Source organism: Phocoena sinus, chromosome 2, assembly GCF_008692025.1.
Source record: "Phocoena sinus isolate mPhoSin1 chromosome 2, mPhoSin1.pri, whole genome shotgun sequence".
Classification (NCBI taxonomy): domain Eukaryota; kingdom Metazoa; phylum Chordata; class Mammalia; order Artiodactyla; family Phocoenidae; genus Phocoena; species Phocoena sinus.
In genome coordinates this window covers 116,224,493-116,240,934 of record NC_045764.1, presented here as the reverse complement: position 1 = coordinate 116,240,934, position 16,442 = coordinate 116,224,493, and the positions used below count along the sequence as shown (strand labels likewise).

Below are 16,442 nucleotides of genomic sequence, written 5' to 3'. Positions count from 1 at the left end.
TATTACTACACTGGAGTTCACAAGAGATTTTAATATGTCATTTATTCCAAATCACTATGAGGTACAACCCTGTATAGAATTTGGTTGCTGGAAATGCTAAAAATAAAAGAGAAAATTTTCATTTGGCCAGCTCTGTGTAGCCTCATCCAGCTTATCCTTAAAATACCAACAAAGAACTTTATAAAAGACATAAAACTGATGATGCCACAAAAATACTGATTCAGCCCAATCCAGAAATCAATTAGAAAATTAAACAGAAATAAAATTAAAAAGCACAATTGGTAGAAAACAAATGTTATTATTTTCAGAAACAAAAATTCCATAGGCCTAAAGAAGGTTGGGGAAATATTTTGCCCCTATTTTATGTCTAAACACCAAGTCTACACCAGTAAGGTTCCAAATTCAGTGCAATATATTCCAATTCAGTATGCTTTGGGTCAGGCCCAGATTTATTATTTTGTAAACATTCTTTTCATGATTCTGATACATGCCTCTGTTAAGAACCATTAACCTATACTCATTACCTAACAACCAATCGAGTGGACCTTTATTGTCTTTAAAGGTTCCCAGGGTACTATTTCCAACAATGTATCATGGACTCTGCTCTTTTATACCTTCTTGGCCACCATAATACCAAAGACCAATAGGTCAGGAAAAAAAGAGAGGAGATAATGAGGTGAGAGCAGAAGACAAGGGGAAGGTAGGACTGCTGATGTGGGCAGACCTAGGAAAGACTTGGGAAGAAGTCCTGGGAGCACTGAGAGTTTCTCACATATTACATTTATTTTCAGATCAGTACTTATTTTGTTATTAAAACAATTTCATTCCAACACAAATCCCTCTCCAGTTTGGCCAGAGACAAGAGAGGACTCTGGCCAAACTGAAGGCAGGATGAGTAGATATTATCTGGACAAAGGAAGTAAGGCAATAGATGATGCAGAGCATTTCAGTCAGAGGAAATACTAGGTCCAAAGACCAGATGATACAAAGACTGGAGAAAAATTCCAGGATCTATCTAAAGTCAGCTCACATAATGGTGAATCTGCCTGGTGTGCCTAAAACTGTCTCCTATTGAAGGTGTATGTCTTCATTCAAGTAGTCATTTTGATTAATTTTTTATTTTTTTATTTTATTTTTTTGCGGTATGTGGGCCTCTCACTGCTGTGGCCTCTCCCATTGCGGAGCACAGGCTCCGGACGCGCAGGCTCAGCGGTCATGGCTCATGGGCCCAGCCGCTCCGCGGCATGTTGGATCTTCCCGTTGATTAATTTTTTAGCATTATTACAAAATGTATAAAACAGGAGGGAAGCATGAAATGTAATTTTAAATTTCTATCATTATTTATCAAAATAATATCTAAATTCCTAAAATAGTACTACGAAAGTCAAAATTAAAAAAACATTAGTAAACAATGTTAGGAGCAATTAAATGCAAGTATCCACAAGTATTACGTTTGGGGTTTGCCACTGATAATCTCCATAGAAGTTTCCCACATGTAATTCAGTATTCCTTTTATGTAAGGGGCAATAGTTCACAGTTGTTTCATCTGAACCTCATCAGTTTTATTGTATCTTGGTGTACCTGATGAACTTACACAGGCTTCGATGATTTGGCTATACCTGGTGCAGTAATCCACAGAGCCACCCTTTAATGTAACTGTTCATTTCAGAGAGCCTATAATGAATGCTGTCACAGCAATTCCCCATTTGGTATGCAAAGACTGTAAACCTGGTCTAGCTGAGAGTCTTGCTTTTTATAAAGAAAGAAAAAATTTATCATGTGGAAAACAAAGCCTGGCACGGGAACAGAATGCTATTAGGAACCAGGATAGAATTTCTCTCCATCTCCCTTGTTCAGAATTTTGTGTTTTTTAATATATTGGCCCCAACTTTTCCAATTGGCTGATTCATAACTTCAGAGTACTCATGGCTTACAGCAGTCTACCTGGCCCTAAGCCTACCTTGGGATCGTTTGGTTCAGCATTCAAAGCTCACTGTCCTGTTCTCTCTCAGTTTCCCAATTCTAAATTATTAAATTATCATCTGACCTATCAATCTTTTTGAACCAGGCTAAACAGGTCATAACTAGCTACCTTTGGGCTAGAGAGGCACGCATCAGATTTCTCATAAAAGGAGAATGGTTAAGCATATGTTAGCTATTATTCTCTCCATCTTAAAATCTTCCTCCAGGTCACATTCACATTACACTCTAACCCTTAACATTTTTTTTTTTTTGCAGTGCGCGGGCCTCTCACTGTTGTGGCCTCTTCCGTTGCGGAGCACAGCCTCCAGACGCGCAGGCTCAGCGGCCATGGCTCACGGGCCCAGCCGTTTCGCGGCACGTGGGATCTTCCCAGACCAGGGCACGAACCCGCGTCCCCTGCATTGGCAGGCGGACTCTCAACCACTGCGCCACCAGGGGAGCCCCTAACCCTTACACTTTTACTTCACAGAAAAGCTCCTAAAAAATAATCTACCTTTCTCCCACTTTTAAACTTTTCATTACCTATACAATTTACTAGATTCAAGGTTACCACCAGAACCACTGAACTGAAACTGCAACTACAAAGCTACCACTGCCTTCCTAACTGTCAGATCAAATGGACACTTGTGATTTTATTTGACTTCTCTGTAGCATTTGACACTGTGAACTACCCCGTCACAGAACTTTATTCTATTCTGAATCTACGATAACACAATCTCTTTGTAATCCTTTTATCGTTCTGACTATTCCTTCTTAGTCTCCTTTGTGAACCACTTATTTTTGTGCACGAATAGAGAAATGTTGGAATTTACTATTGTTTCATTTATTTCTTTTCTTGTAAATCTGACCTCTGAAAACTCTCATACACTTCAGTGATTTGAACTGCAACCTGCACAAGATCTGGTATCATCCTCTCCCTTCTCAAGTAATTTCCTGCCACTATACTTCCCACTGTATGGTCACTTATGCTCTAAGACAAAGATGTACATGCAAGACTATTTTTCAAAGTTTTGCTTATGATATTGAACAGTTGGAATCAAAATATTCTAAATAGAAGACAGAAAATTACATGCTATGTATCAAGCACAGGGATCTACAGAGCCAACAAATGCATGATGCAGATTTGTATTTATATATAGAGAAAGATCTTTATGACATATTTGGTAAGTTACTCCATTTTTGTTTAAATTAAATCCGTAACAGTATAGAGAAAAAAGGCCTGGAATCATTGGCTTCAAGTGGTACAGGTGTCTGTTTCTGAAGCCACTGCTGTGGCCAAGGGAATCTGACATTCTGATTTGTCAGACCTGAGGCCACAGAGGTATATCACCTCCAACAAAACCACATCTGAGAATGAGGGAAAGTCTGTTTCTTACAGGAGAACAAGGGTTATAAAAATCAGGTGAAGGATGAATAAACTCTGAGTAGCAAAATTACTGCTGAACAGCACCATTATACTAGGTAAGTGTAAAAACAAAACAAAACAGAGAAAACAAAAAGAAAAAAAAAGCAGTTGCTATCGTCTGAATTTTTCCATCACTCCAAAATTTCTAAGTTGAAATCCTAACCCCCAAAGATAATGGTATTAGGAAGTACGAGCTTTGGTTTGGGAGGTGCTTAGGTCATGAGCATGGAGGCTTCATGGTACTGATGTTCTTTTAAAAGACACCCCACAGTGATCTCTTGCCCCTTCTACCGCATGAGGACACAGCGAGAAGGTGCCGGCTATTAAAAAGGGAGAGGGCCCTAACCAGATCATTATCATACTGCTGCCTTGATGTTGGACTTCCCAACCTCCAAAATTGTAAGAAATAAATTTCTGCTACTTATAAGGTACTTAGTCTGTGATATTTTGTTATAGCAGTCTGAATGAACCAAGAGAGTAGTGCTAATACATATATCAGAAATAGAAGACTTAAAGGTATGAAGCTGTAAGCAGTCTGAAGAGGAATATTATATAATGATGGAATGTACATGTATAGCCTAAGAAGATATAGTAGTCATAAACACTATATAACAAAGAATAGAGCAGACAAATGTATAAAGCAAGAAATTCCTAGCAATATGAGAAAATTATAAAAATGCAACTATAGTGGAAGCTTAAATTGAGTTCAACTGAATATATATTGAACCTCATGCTCTGTGAACAGAGACTATTTTATTTATTTAGTCAATGATACCTTTCAAAGTGGACTATTTACATGGTGAGAAATAAAACATTAATATGTTTTAAAATATAGGAATTTAAATTATATTCTCTAAATTACCCTGGATCAACCAAAAAAATCAAAACAGAACTAGTGAAAAAAAGTGAACATTTGATCCCTCCCAAAACTATAAGGCACAGTTGGAATTATAGTCAAGAGTAAAATGTGTAGCCTTATAATTTTACTTAAAAAAAAGACTGAGGTAAGCTAATTAACTTGTAAAAATTAGAACAAAAAAGAGAATAAAAAGATTGAAACGGTAAACAGAAATGGAAAATTTAACAAGTTGAAAGGATAAATAAAACCAAGAACTAATTAAAAGAAAATAAAATGCATAAAACCCAGGAAAGACTTTATAAGAAAAAAGAGAGAGAGAAGAAGAGAAAGAGAAAGCAAATATATGCCACAATACAGACAAGACAGTGAATACAGAGAAATAGAAGAGATTCAAAAATTAAGAAAATTATCTATAGTTCTATCATACCAAATCTGGTAAGTTAAAGGGAATAGGGTGTTTCCTAGCAAAACATACAGACCAACAAAACTGACTTAAGAAACAGAAAAACTAGATAAATATATTGAAACAATTGAAAAGGCAATTAGATATTCTGTTATAAAAAGGCACCAAGAATACATGGTTTTAAAAATGGATTCTATTTAATACTTAAGGCAAGATCATTCTAATGCAATTTTTTTAAACTTTTTTTTTTTGGCCACTCCCCTTGGCATGTGGGATCTTAGTTCCCCAACGAGGGACTGAACCCGCACCCCCTGCATTGGAAGTGCAGAGTCTTAACCACTGGACGGCCAGAGAGTCCCCATTCTAATGCAATTTTAAACTTGTCAAGACCACAGCTGAAGGCAGAAATTTTGGTCATTCACTAAGCTAGTAACATTAACATCAAAATGGATACAGCCAAAACAAGCCAGAACAAAGCTGGAGGACTCAAGTCATGATGACATGCCTACTACAAAGCTACAGTGACCAATAGTGTGGTACCAGCATACAGATAGATATATTAGATCAATGGAACAGAACTGACAGTCCAGAGCTAAACCCTCATATTTATGACCAACTGACTTTTGAGACGGTATCAAGATAATTCCGTGGGGGAAAAATAGTCTTTCAACAAATGGTGCAGAGAAAACTGGATATCCACATGTAAAGAAAGTATTTGGACTCCTACCTTACACAGTATCTAAAAATTCACTAAAAATTTGTCAAACATCTATATGTTCAACCTAAACGTCCATCAGCTAATGAACTGATAAACAGAATACAGTATATCTATACAATGAATATTATGTATCAACCAAAAAGGAATGAGGTACTGATACATGCTATAGCATGAATAAACCTTGAAAATATTATGCTCAGTGAAAAAAGCCTGTCACAAAGGATCACATATTCTATGATTTCATTTACACAAAATATCCAGAAAGGCAAATCTACAGAGACAGAAAGTAGTTTAGTGGTTGCTTGGGACTAGGGGAAGGATGTTAGCAGGAATGGGGAATGATAGCTAATGTGTACAGGATGTTTTAGGTGAGTGTTGAAAATGTTCTAAAATTAGACTGCGGTGATGGCTGAACAAATATGTGAATATACAAAAAAACACTGAATTGTAAACAGTAGATAAGTGAATTTTATGGTACATGAAACATTTATCAATAAAGCTGTAAAATGCAAAAAACAAAACCACTGATGGACAAGAGACCAAGAGAAAGCAAACAAAAACCAACAGAAAAATGGAGAAAAAACATGAACAAATACATCTATTTATTTGTATTCACACACACAATCCCTTGAACATATGAAAAAAATTCAAACTTACTAATAATTAGAGAAATACTTTGGTAAAACAAAACAAAACCTGATACAGTAAAAAAAAAACCCTCTAGGTAATTTTCATTTATATTTGAGATTGTGAACTTTGGAGATCAGTTGCCTTGGTTCAGATCTGAGGTCCACCAGTTACTATTACTCATAACATTGGTCACGTTAGTGAACACATGTTGCTCAGTTTCTTACCCTATAAAATTATAAATAGTTGTACCAACTATCTCAAAGAGTCACTTTGAGGTCTAAATACTACTTAAATACTATATGTAAAGCATTAGTAACAGTTCCTGGCACTCAGTAAGTACTGTATGAAGGCAGACTATTATAAGTTTTAAATTCTCAGGAAAACAATGACAAAACAAATCCAAAATTTATTCAAGGAATTGTTCAACATCAAGAACTCAATAAAATGTGTTACATCTACTAACAAAAACTTTTTAAAAATTCTAGAAAGAAACTACTTAAATATGACGAAACAGGGCTTCCCTGGTGGCGCAGTGGTTGAGAGTCCGCCTGCCGATGCAGGGGACACGGGTTCGTGCCCCGGTCCGGGAAGATACCACATGCCAAGGAGCGGCTGGGCCTGTGAGCCATGGCCACTGAGCCTGCGTGTCCGGAGCCTGTGCTCTGCAACGGGGGAGGCCACAGCAGTGAGAGGCCCACGAACCGCAAAAAAAAAAAAAAAAAAAAATGACAAAACAGTATCAAAATCCAACAGTAGATGTAATGTTTATGTCTAGGTCTCAGAAAGCTGGAACAAGCTGTCATTCCACATTGACAATAGGAAAAGCTGAATAAGGCACAAAGTCATAACTTTTCTTGAGCTCATTAGACAGCTAAGTTCAGGAAGACAACCAGTCTTAATTTCAAGGAGGGACAAGCATCCAAGGCAAATGGGGTACACAGACTAGCTCACCTAGAACAGAACATGAGAAGAAGGGTCAGCCACCACACAGAACCTTCAGAAATTCCTGACAAAAGGGGGTTTGCATCTACTGGTAGATTTTTCCCCACAGATCTCCACCAGGTGCTCATGAGAAATATCAAAGATAGGGTAGAAAACCAGGGATACCTTCCTACAGTGATAGACACTTGCAGGGGATATGGGGGAGGGAACTGGCTGCTGCTATAGAAAGGAGCAAACCACACCCCACACCCCCACCCCAGTCCCAGTTCCTTCTGCGAACAGAACAAAAGCCATCTACAGCTAACAGAGGGGCAGTAACCCTCAGGGCACAGAAAAAAAAAAAAATCCTGCTTGGGAATGGTAGAAGAAAGAACTCTTTCTATCCCTGGGTGAGTGGCAGGAAATAGACCTGGGCACAGGATCCTATACCAATACCATTAGATAGCTTCTACACTGAGAGAGGGGAATGAAAGTCTCTCATACAATACCTGCCTCAGATAGAGGTCAGAGTTTGTCTGCCATGGAAAGGAATCCTGAGGAAGCCTCACCCCAAAGTCCAAGCACAAAGGGACTGCATAAGATTGAAGCAGAAAACCCTCAGTCCCCCAACACCAGATGATAAAAATCAGCATTCTAATGCTGGGAGAGTGTACAGTGAGATACCCTCCAGGTGTAAGTATATAGTATCAACTGAAAACAAAACGGTGGAGTATGAACATTGAAAAAAGTCCTCCAGTACCTGAGCTTCCATCCTGAGCATAAGGCAACAGCAACCCATTCCAAGAGCAACTTGAAACTTAGGATGCACTAACAGTGACCATAGCAATAACAAAACCCCAATCCATATCAACTCCTGAGTGAATCAACTCAATACTAACACTACTGGCCTGATCCACAAGGTCCAGCATTCAAAAAAAAATTATGAGACATGTGAAAAGCAAAAGCAAAACAAACGAACAACAAACATGTCAAAAGACAACGCAATCACAAAACCAGACTCAGAGATGATCCATATACTGGAACTATCCAACTGAGACTCTAAATTATGAAGGAAAATATAAAATCCCACGGTAAGTGTCAAAACTAATTGGTGTAATTTAGAATCCATTCTCACTAAAATTAGGTAAAAGTCAGGTAAAATAGAGTAACTGTTATAATTCCTAGTCAAGGTTAATTTGGCAGGTCTAGAAACTATGAGAGGGGAGAGGGAATATTATTAAAATTTCCTTTATATATCTTAGCACTGTTTTCACTGGCTATGATGAATATGTAAATTTTTAAACAATGTATTATTTTGAAATAATTCAAGACCCACAAAAACTTGCAGAGTAAGAAGAGTTCCTGTGTAGATGTCATCTAACTTCTCCCAATGATATATATGTACAATAGTATATTATCAAAGACAGGAAATTGACATTGGAACAATTCTATTAACTCGGATATAAACCTTATATAGATTTCACCTGTTTTTAAATCCTCCCTCCATTACTTTCAGGTATAATTCAATGACGCTTTAATATTATAAAATTATAACTGTTATCACTACAAAGAAACTCCCTGTTACCCTTTAAGAATCATAGCCTGCTCCGCAGCCTAACTCCCAGAAACCACTGATCTGTTCTCTATCACAATGATTTTGTTACTTTGAGACTGTTATATAAGTAGAATCATATGAACAGAACCGTTAGAGATGGGCTTTTCTCATTTAGCATAATGCCCTTGAGACCCATCCAAGTTGTTGTATGTATCAATAAACTGTTCCTTTTTATTGCTGAGTAATATAAGCATACCTCAGAGATAATGTGGGTTCGGTTCCAGACCACTGCAATAAAATGAATATCGCAATAAAGTGAGTCACATAAATATTTTGGTTTCCCAATGCAAATAAAAGTTATGTTTATGCTATTAAGTGTGCAATAGCATTATGTCTAAAAAATGTACATATTTTAATTTAAAAATACTTTATTGCTAAAAAATGCTACCATCATCTGACAACACAGGGTTGCCACAATCTTCAATTTGTAAAAACATGTAATATCTGCAAAGCGCAATTAAGCAAAGCACAATAAACCAACATACGCTGGTACGTCACTATACAGTCATCTATGAATATTATAATAATAATGTAAATACTAAACACTGATCTAACAAAAAGATGAGAAAGGTAAATCCTTATCTTCATAGTAGAAAGTCCATTAATAGTAACTAAAAAGGAAATATCAAGAAATAGTATAAGCTTTTCATTTAGAAATATAGTATAGATACAGAATAAATTGCTAAGAGTTGAAAGTGATTTCTGGAGCAGAAACCAGGAGAGGTAAGGTAAGGATGCTGATTACAATGTTTTTATTAAAACCCTTATGTAATCATTCATTTTCAAAAATATGTGCTTTATCAAAAATAAAAATTTGAAAAATAATAAAATTTTTGTTTGCTAAATGGGATTGAATATTTCCATGAAAATATTCTTCACAGCAGTGTTTATAAGAGTGCAAAATTGCGAGCAACCTAAATATTTAACATTAAGGGAAGATTTAAGAAAATCATGATACATTTCTGGATTGCAATTATTAATCTATTAAGGTGATATTTATAGAATAAGTGTACTGGATAATACTTATGAAGTGCTAAGCAGGGAAAGCAGGATACTAATTTGTACCTGTGGTATTAATTCACTCAACAGATATTTATTCAATGGCTGCTATAGGTATTTTCGGGAGATACATCTATAGCTAGTTTCAGCTGGTACACAAAGGTATAGCTATACAAATTGCTAACATTTGGCATCTGTTATGATTGGTCATATTTGTGACTTATTAACTGTCAAATATTTATAATACCATCAGTAGATACAGAGGTATATGAAGTAAACAAAAATCCCTGACCTCATGGAGCATTTATTCCCATCAGGAAAAGAGACAACAAATATAAGATGCAAGATGGCTTCAGGCAATCACTTATTTCCCATGTTTTTATTTTTTTTTCACTTTATTTTAGTGGCCTTTTCAGATTCCTTATCTTCTCAATAATGTTGTAAAATATTCTTAAAATAATAGCCTCCTTTTTTATTGTTCTTATTAGGAAAGTCACGATATCTGTTTTCTTACACTGCTGAAAATGTTAGACTTAGTAAAGGTTTTGGGGTAGAAAAGTGTCACCTGTGTTTTAGAATGACAGCTAATGGAAGTGTGACAACTGATTACAAAGGTGAGAAACTGAGGACAAAACTGTTATTTAGGAGGGTACTATTACCATCTAGATCATGAACTTGACATAGGGTAGAGGTATGATAATACAAAGGAGACAAATCACTGTTGCAGAATTGACAGGACTGGATGCTCTATCACTTTGTAGTAGGTGAAAGATTGAAAGGATATGAAGATTATGTCAATGATATTAGCCTACATGTCTAGGAGTATGGTAGTGCCATTAATTAACAGATGTTAACTGATCAATTTGGAAGTAAATAGAAAACTGCTAAGAATAATTTAAAATATAGGGCATTATGTCACCAGAAAAATAAGTCAGGGTATAGTTGCTTTAAGTTCTCAAAGTGGCTCACTGGCTAAAGGGCTCAATGATGTTAAAGGCCAGCTTCTCTTGGTGTTTCCTTCATAGCTATAAAATTGCTGCTGCTGTTCCAGGCAGCAAGTAAGTGTTCAAGGTAATAAGAAGGGAAGAAACAGTGCCTGCTGCACCTGTCACGTCAGGAAAACAAAAACTTATCCAGAGACACTCTTCCTTCTTCTCCCACCCCTGCTGCAGAATTCCTCTTATGTCTAATTGGCAAAAAGAAAGGCTCAGAAAGTGTTTAACTTTTCCAGCTTCTATAAAGCTGTAAAGGCAAACAAAGGAGACTATAACTAAGAATAAATGTTAAGTTATACAGTCAATATTGTTTGGCTCAGGTCCTGACTTCCTCCTAGGTTGAAGAGAGGGCTTAGGAAGTCGAATTAGGGATTTGGTTTTAAGTTTATTGAGGTTAAGGAGTCACTAAGATATCCAAGTGGAAGGGCAGACAAAGCATCTGTTAGGATATAAATGATAGATGATGTCATAGGAACGGATGAAATTAGAAGAGACAACCCTGCAATAAACAAAACACCAAATGCTGGCAAGAATACGGAGTAACAGAAACTTGTCATTCATTACGGGTGGGAATGCAAAATGGCATAGCCGTTTTGGAAGACAGTTTGGTGGTTCCTTACCAAACTAAACATACTCTTACCATACGATTCAGCAATCATAGTTCTTGGTTATTTACCCCAATGAGTTGAAAAACTTATGCCCACAGAAAAACCTGCATGTGGATGCTTACAGCAGCTTTATTCATAATTGCCAAAATTTGGAAGCAACCAAGAGGTCCTTCATTAGGGGGGTGAATAAATAAACTGTGGTACATTCAGACAATACTAAAAAGAATGAAGTATAAAGCCATCAGAAGATATGGATGAACTTTAAATGCATATCACTAAGTGAAAGAAACCAATCTGAAAATAACTACTACATGACATTCTGGAAAAGACAAAACTAAGAACACAGTAAAAAGATCAATGGCTGGTACATGTTGGGAGGAAGGAGGGATAAATAGGTGGAACACAAAGGATTTTTAGAGTGAAACTCTTCTGTATGATACTATAATGGTACATACTTGTCATTTATATTTCTCAAAACCCACAGAATGTACAACACTAAGAGTGAACCCTAATGTAAACTATGGACTTTGGGTTACACTGATGTAGGTTCATGTATTGTAACAAATGTACAACTCTTGCACTGGATGCTAAAGGGCATGGAATATGAGGGAGCTCTGTAGTTTGCTTGATTTTGCCGTGAAGCTGAAACTGCTCTAAAATAATAAAGTTTGGGGTTTTTTTCAGAAAGAAAAAGTAAGAGAATAATCACATAACCCAGGGGAACATTTATACCTTAGGGATTGGTAGAAAACGAGGCACCAGCTAAAGAATAACGATCAAAGAAAAGAAAAATGATGAGGATATAGAAATAAAGAACTACAAGAAAGAATTTCATGAAGGCAGGGGCCAACAAGATTGAAATGTGTTCCTCTTAGGCTGACTGGGTTATTGAGAAGGATATGAAATGATAAGTTTTACAAGTTTAACCACCAGAGGTCACCTATAATTTAAGAAAGAATGTCTTTCAATGGAATTACAGTGTTGAAGGCCAATTGTAGGAGGTTAAAGATGTGTGATAAGGAAGATAAATAAAATAAAAGAGGAAAGAAAGGCACTTTATATGACATTTCTTATTAAATCTAATGCCTGCATATTTATGGCTAATCTAAATTTACTTCAAAATCATTAAATGTTCAAAATTGTGTTCACCAAGAAACAAATTTCTTAATATAAGTGGATAAAATTTATTTTAAAAGAGAAAATAATCTGTCTTTTAATTTAAGTAACTCTCAGGGTATAGATTAGTATCAGTATAAATTCAGCCCCTCATCCTATATGTACCACCGTGTTCTACTTATTAGAGAAAATTGCAAATATTATAAAAGTAGGGAAAGTGTCATGCTAGCAGATTTATCTAGTATATATTCCATGCTACTTCAAAAATAATGCATATAACTGATCACCAAAAGTCTAATTTTATGCTCTTTCATAAAAATTAATTTAGAAAGAATTTCCTGGTTATTAGAATAAACAAAGACATTATTATTCAAATAGCACTAGATTACTAAAAAGTATATCCACGTATGATAATCATGTATTTGCAATAGTCATCACTTTGGAAAGTTCTATGCAATGTATGAACATTAGCTTAGATTTTTTTTTTTTTTTTTTTTTTTTGTGGTACGTGGGTCTCTCATCGCTGTGGCCTCTCCCACTGTGGAGCACAGGCTCCGGATGCGCAGGCCCAGTGGCCACGGCTCACGGGCCCAGCCGCTCCGTGGCATGTGGGATCCTCCGGGACTGGGGCACGAACCCGTGTCCCCTGCGTCAGCAGGCGGACTCCCAACCACTGTGCCACCAGGGAAGCCCAAATTGTTTTCCAAACCTATATCTAGGACTGTTTCCTTTAGGAATTATAGCATAATGCAATGAAATAAAACGTAAAAATTTCAGCTCTCATCCTATTCAAATTTATTTATTTATATTACTTTTATTACTGATACTAATAATAGTACTACTTTAACTTCCAGGTTTCTTTTGGTCTACAGTTTGCCTTCTAATTTTAACAATCTTTTAGAAATATGCATCTTTTTCTCTTCATAAATAGCAGCTGCTACTTAATTCAATTTAACATAAATACACAACCAAAAATGCCAGAATAAAGACTATGCAATTATTACGTAACTTAACCTAGAATTTTTATTTTAGGTTCTATTTTAAATAGTAATAGCCATAACATATAGAGCACATAATATCTGTCCCCTAATGCTGGTAATAAATTAGCACTCATAATGGAAGCTGTCTTTAAAAGATTATGTTACCTTTGATTTGCAAATATACATCTAAATAATTATATACTTAATTTTACTCATACAATAGTAAATTCCTCAGGGTAACTGAAAAATAATCACAGCAATTCTTTTTTTCCCATTTATTGTTCTGGTCTATATATAAATTCAAGAGAAATAAAGAGAAAGTGCATTAAAGAATAATAGCAAAATTATTACACACCCACCACTGAGAATTTCAAAATGAAGCTAAATACATTTTGTAGAAAAATCTGACTTCAACCGTATCTCATACTTTATAAACAGGTTAAAATTATTTCCACATCAAAATGTCACCATTTTTCTCTACATTGGTAGATGATTCTGGCTTAATGACTTACCCTGCTAATGACATATTTTTTTCATAATCTGCAGCAAAAAATGAATTTAAGACAATAAAGTACAATACAATCCTCTTGATAGCACATCTTTTTTTAACTGTACAATAACAACAATGATGAATCTTTTATGTTTCCTGTGGATATGTTATGTTTTATTTTTAACCCATTAATGAGAGCATAAGCACCTTGAGGGCAGGGACCCCTACTATGTCACAGGCACTATGCTAGGAACTGGGGCAAAGACAAAAAAAGAGAATGAAAAGTATCTTAAGAAGAAAAGATAATTAGCAGAATTGAAATAATGTCCTTTTTCATAATTACAGGATCTACATTAAAATGAAACAGAACTTTTGTCATGATATGTACTCTTTACTTGTTACAAGTTCTAGTATAATATATTTTCTTCCTCTTTTTTTGATGTAAGTAACGTTTTAAGTACTCTTTCAATTCCCAAACATATTCACATACCTTTCAAGGACTGTCAGTTCTGTGCGTTACTAATATTACAAGTCATTAAGAAAATTATTGTAATAAATATTGGTGCAAAGAAAAAGCCCATTATTTATTTTTTTTTTCTTTCAGGGTGGCCACTTTTTATTAACTACAAAAGGTAACAACATATTTTGAAATCAGAAACAGAATGAACATAAACCTAAAGTTATTATTATACCACCACTTGAAATTCAGAAAATATGTTGTTTTCATGTACACATACACGAGATAAAATAATACCATAACAGAAGGGTGCTGTATCTGTGTTTAAAGAACGGGTTGTTGGCAAACACCACAGCTCACTTCTGCTGAAATGTACACAACTGATATATGCAGCACAGAAAGCTGGCACCAGGGCTTACAACCTTAATTTGCCTGCAAGAAGGAATGGAGATTTACCTTCAGAGCACGTTCTTGATTGTTTTCAGCAGTCAGATGTCTCATGTTGTTTGCTGAAGTCTGGTTCTGCTCTTTCAGATGATGAAGCTCCTGCTCTAGCCGTTTGCACTGCCACAGGGGAAGAATCCCATTAAGTAAAGGAGTTATAGCATTTTTTTCACCAACCCACATGAATTAATGTAAATAATACCATTGTATTCTCTAAAAGACAGAGTATCCTTTGCAATAAGAATAGTAAGTTAAAAGTAATGTTGAATATGAACAAAATAATATTGTTTACAATACTCTGGCAAATTCAATTGTAATTTTCAGTTTGACTTTTATTAATCTAAATACTACCATATAAATTAGAAAAATACTTATTTCTTATACAATTAAGATCAAACTATATTTAAAATTATTTTCTTCATTAGCCAAATGGCTTTCACTATGTATCTGCTGGCTGAATAAAAGTATACTTCTAAAAATCACAATAGCTTCTAAATAAAGTACAATATGATATTTGTGATGACTTCTTATTAATTTTTTAAAATAAAAAAAATATGAGATTTTTCAGATTTTTAGAAATATCTAAAGAAACAGTTGAGTAGAGAAAAACTAACAGCCAGAGTGCTACATGACTAGGAAACAACTAAAGAAACAAGTGTTTTTAATTCCTATTTTGACTAAACCTTACTTTTAAGTAAAACAAGGGATAACAAAGACGTGAAATGACATTTTGACCTACTGGTAATATATAAAAATTTAAGTAAAAAAGAAATTATAAACAAAAGCATAAATGGGCTAATAGAAGCATCTATGTTCAAAAAATCATTGAAATGTCATGCCACTTGAAAACAAAATCTTAATATAAATATATCAAACATTTTACACAATAATTGTACAGAATATAAACTGATATGCTGCATATCAGGACCATATGAAGATACAAGGGTTATTGGCAAAGGAATAAAGTACTAAATCTATCGTTCAGTAAAATATTAAAAAACCACTCCTTAATTTATCTAATTTTAAATTAGGATATTTAACAACCAATAAGTAAGTACACATACTGATTCAAGATCTAGACGAAGTTACTTCTACATTACCTGACAAATGGTTAATTGTCATAATGAATTAAAAATCATTATTATGATACAAAATCAAGATGCAGTCATAAACCAAACTGGCGTTTTTTAGTGCTCTAATGATGATTTCTGCCTCTGACCTCAATATTACTCTGCAATCTGTATCAGTATTTCCCAACCTTGAGTAATATACTAATTCTTTTAAAGGAAAGTCTTATCAAACTCCCGATACTCACTTAAATTATATACATAGTGATGTTTACATACTAATGACATTTTTAAAAATTATGTGCCTAAAACCTTTGTGAGATGACATCATTTGGGCTTTATTTGGAGGGGACACATGATTTACATATTTGTATTTGTCCCTTTTTAGTTTGTAACAATTAAAATACCTGGTCACAAATGCAATCAAAATACAAATGTGTTTAGTGAAGACACAAATCATGAGGCATGAAAACGAATAAGACATAGAAGCATTACAATCTACTAGACATATTCTCGATTAGAATAATCATTTACATTTTCAATTAATTTTAATACAAACGATTACATACTAAGTATTTAGAATGATTTAATATGACCTATAAGGTTACAAAGGTGGGGTAGACAATTTTGGCTGTGGGAATAAAAAAATGTTTCATGGAGCAGATGACATCTGAGTTGGGCTTATTTTGGATACATAATTTTATAAGCTGAAAGACGAGAAAAAGGAAGAATATAGGAGAGAAAGACTGAAG

The 16,442-nt window shown here is 35.0% G+C and overlaps 1 protein-coding gene across 7 annotated transcripts in view; it reads right to left on the bottom strand.

Moving 5' to 3' along the window:
- Positions 1 to 16,442, bottom strand: part of MIPOL1 (mirror-image polydactyly 1) — a 323,322-nt gene that overhangs the window by 141,184 nt on the left and 165,696 nt on the right. For all 7 annotated transcript variants that reach the window (XM_032623178.1, XM_032623177.1, XM_032623176.1 and 4 more), the window contains one exon: positions 14,636 to 14,743. In XM_032623178.1, the coding sequence (XP_032479069.1) occupies positions 14,636 to 14,743 (108 nt within the window). The remainder of the gene's footprint in view (positions 1 to 14,635; positions 14,744 to 16,442) is intronic.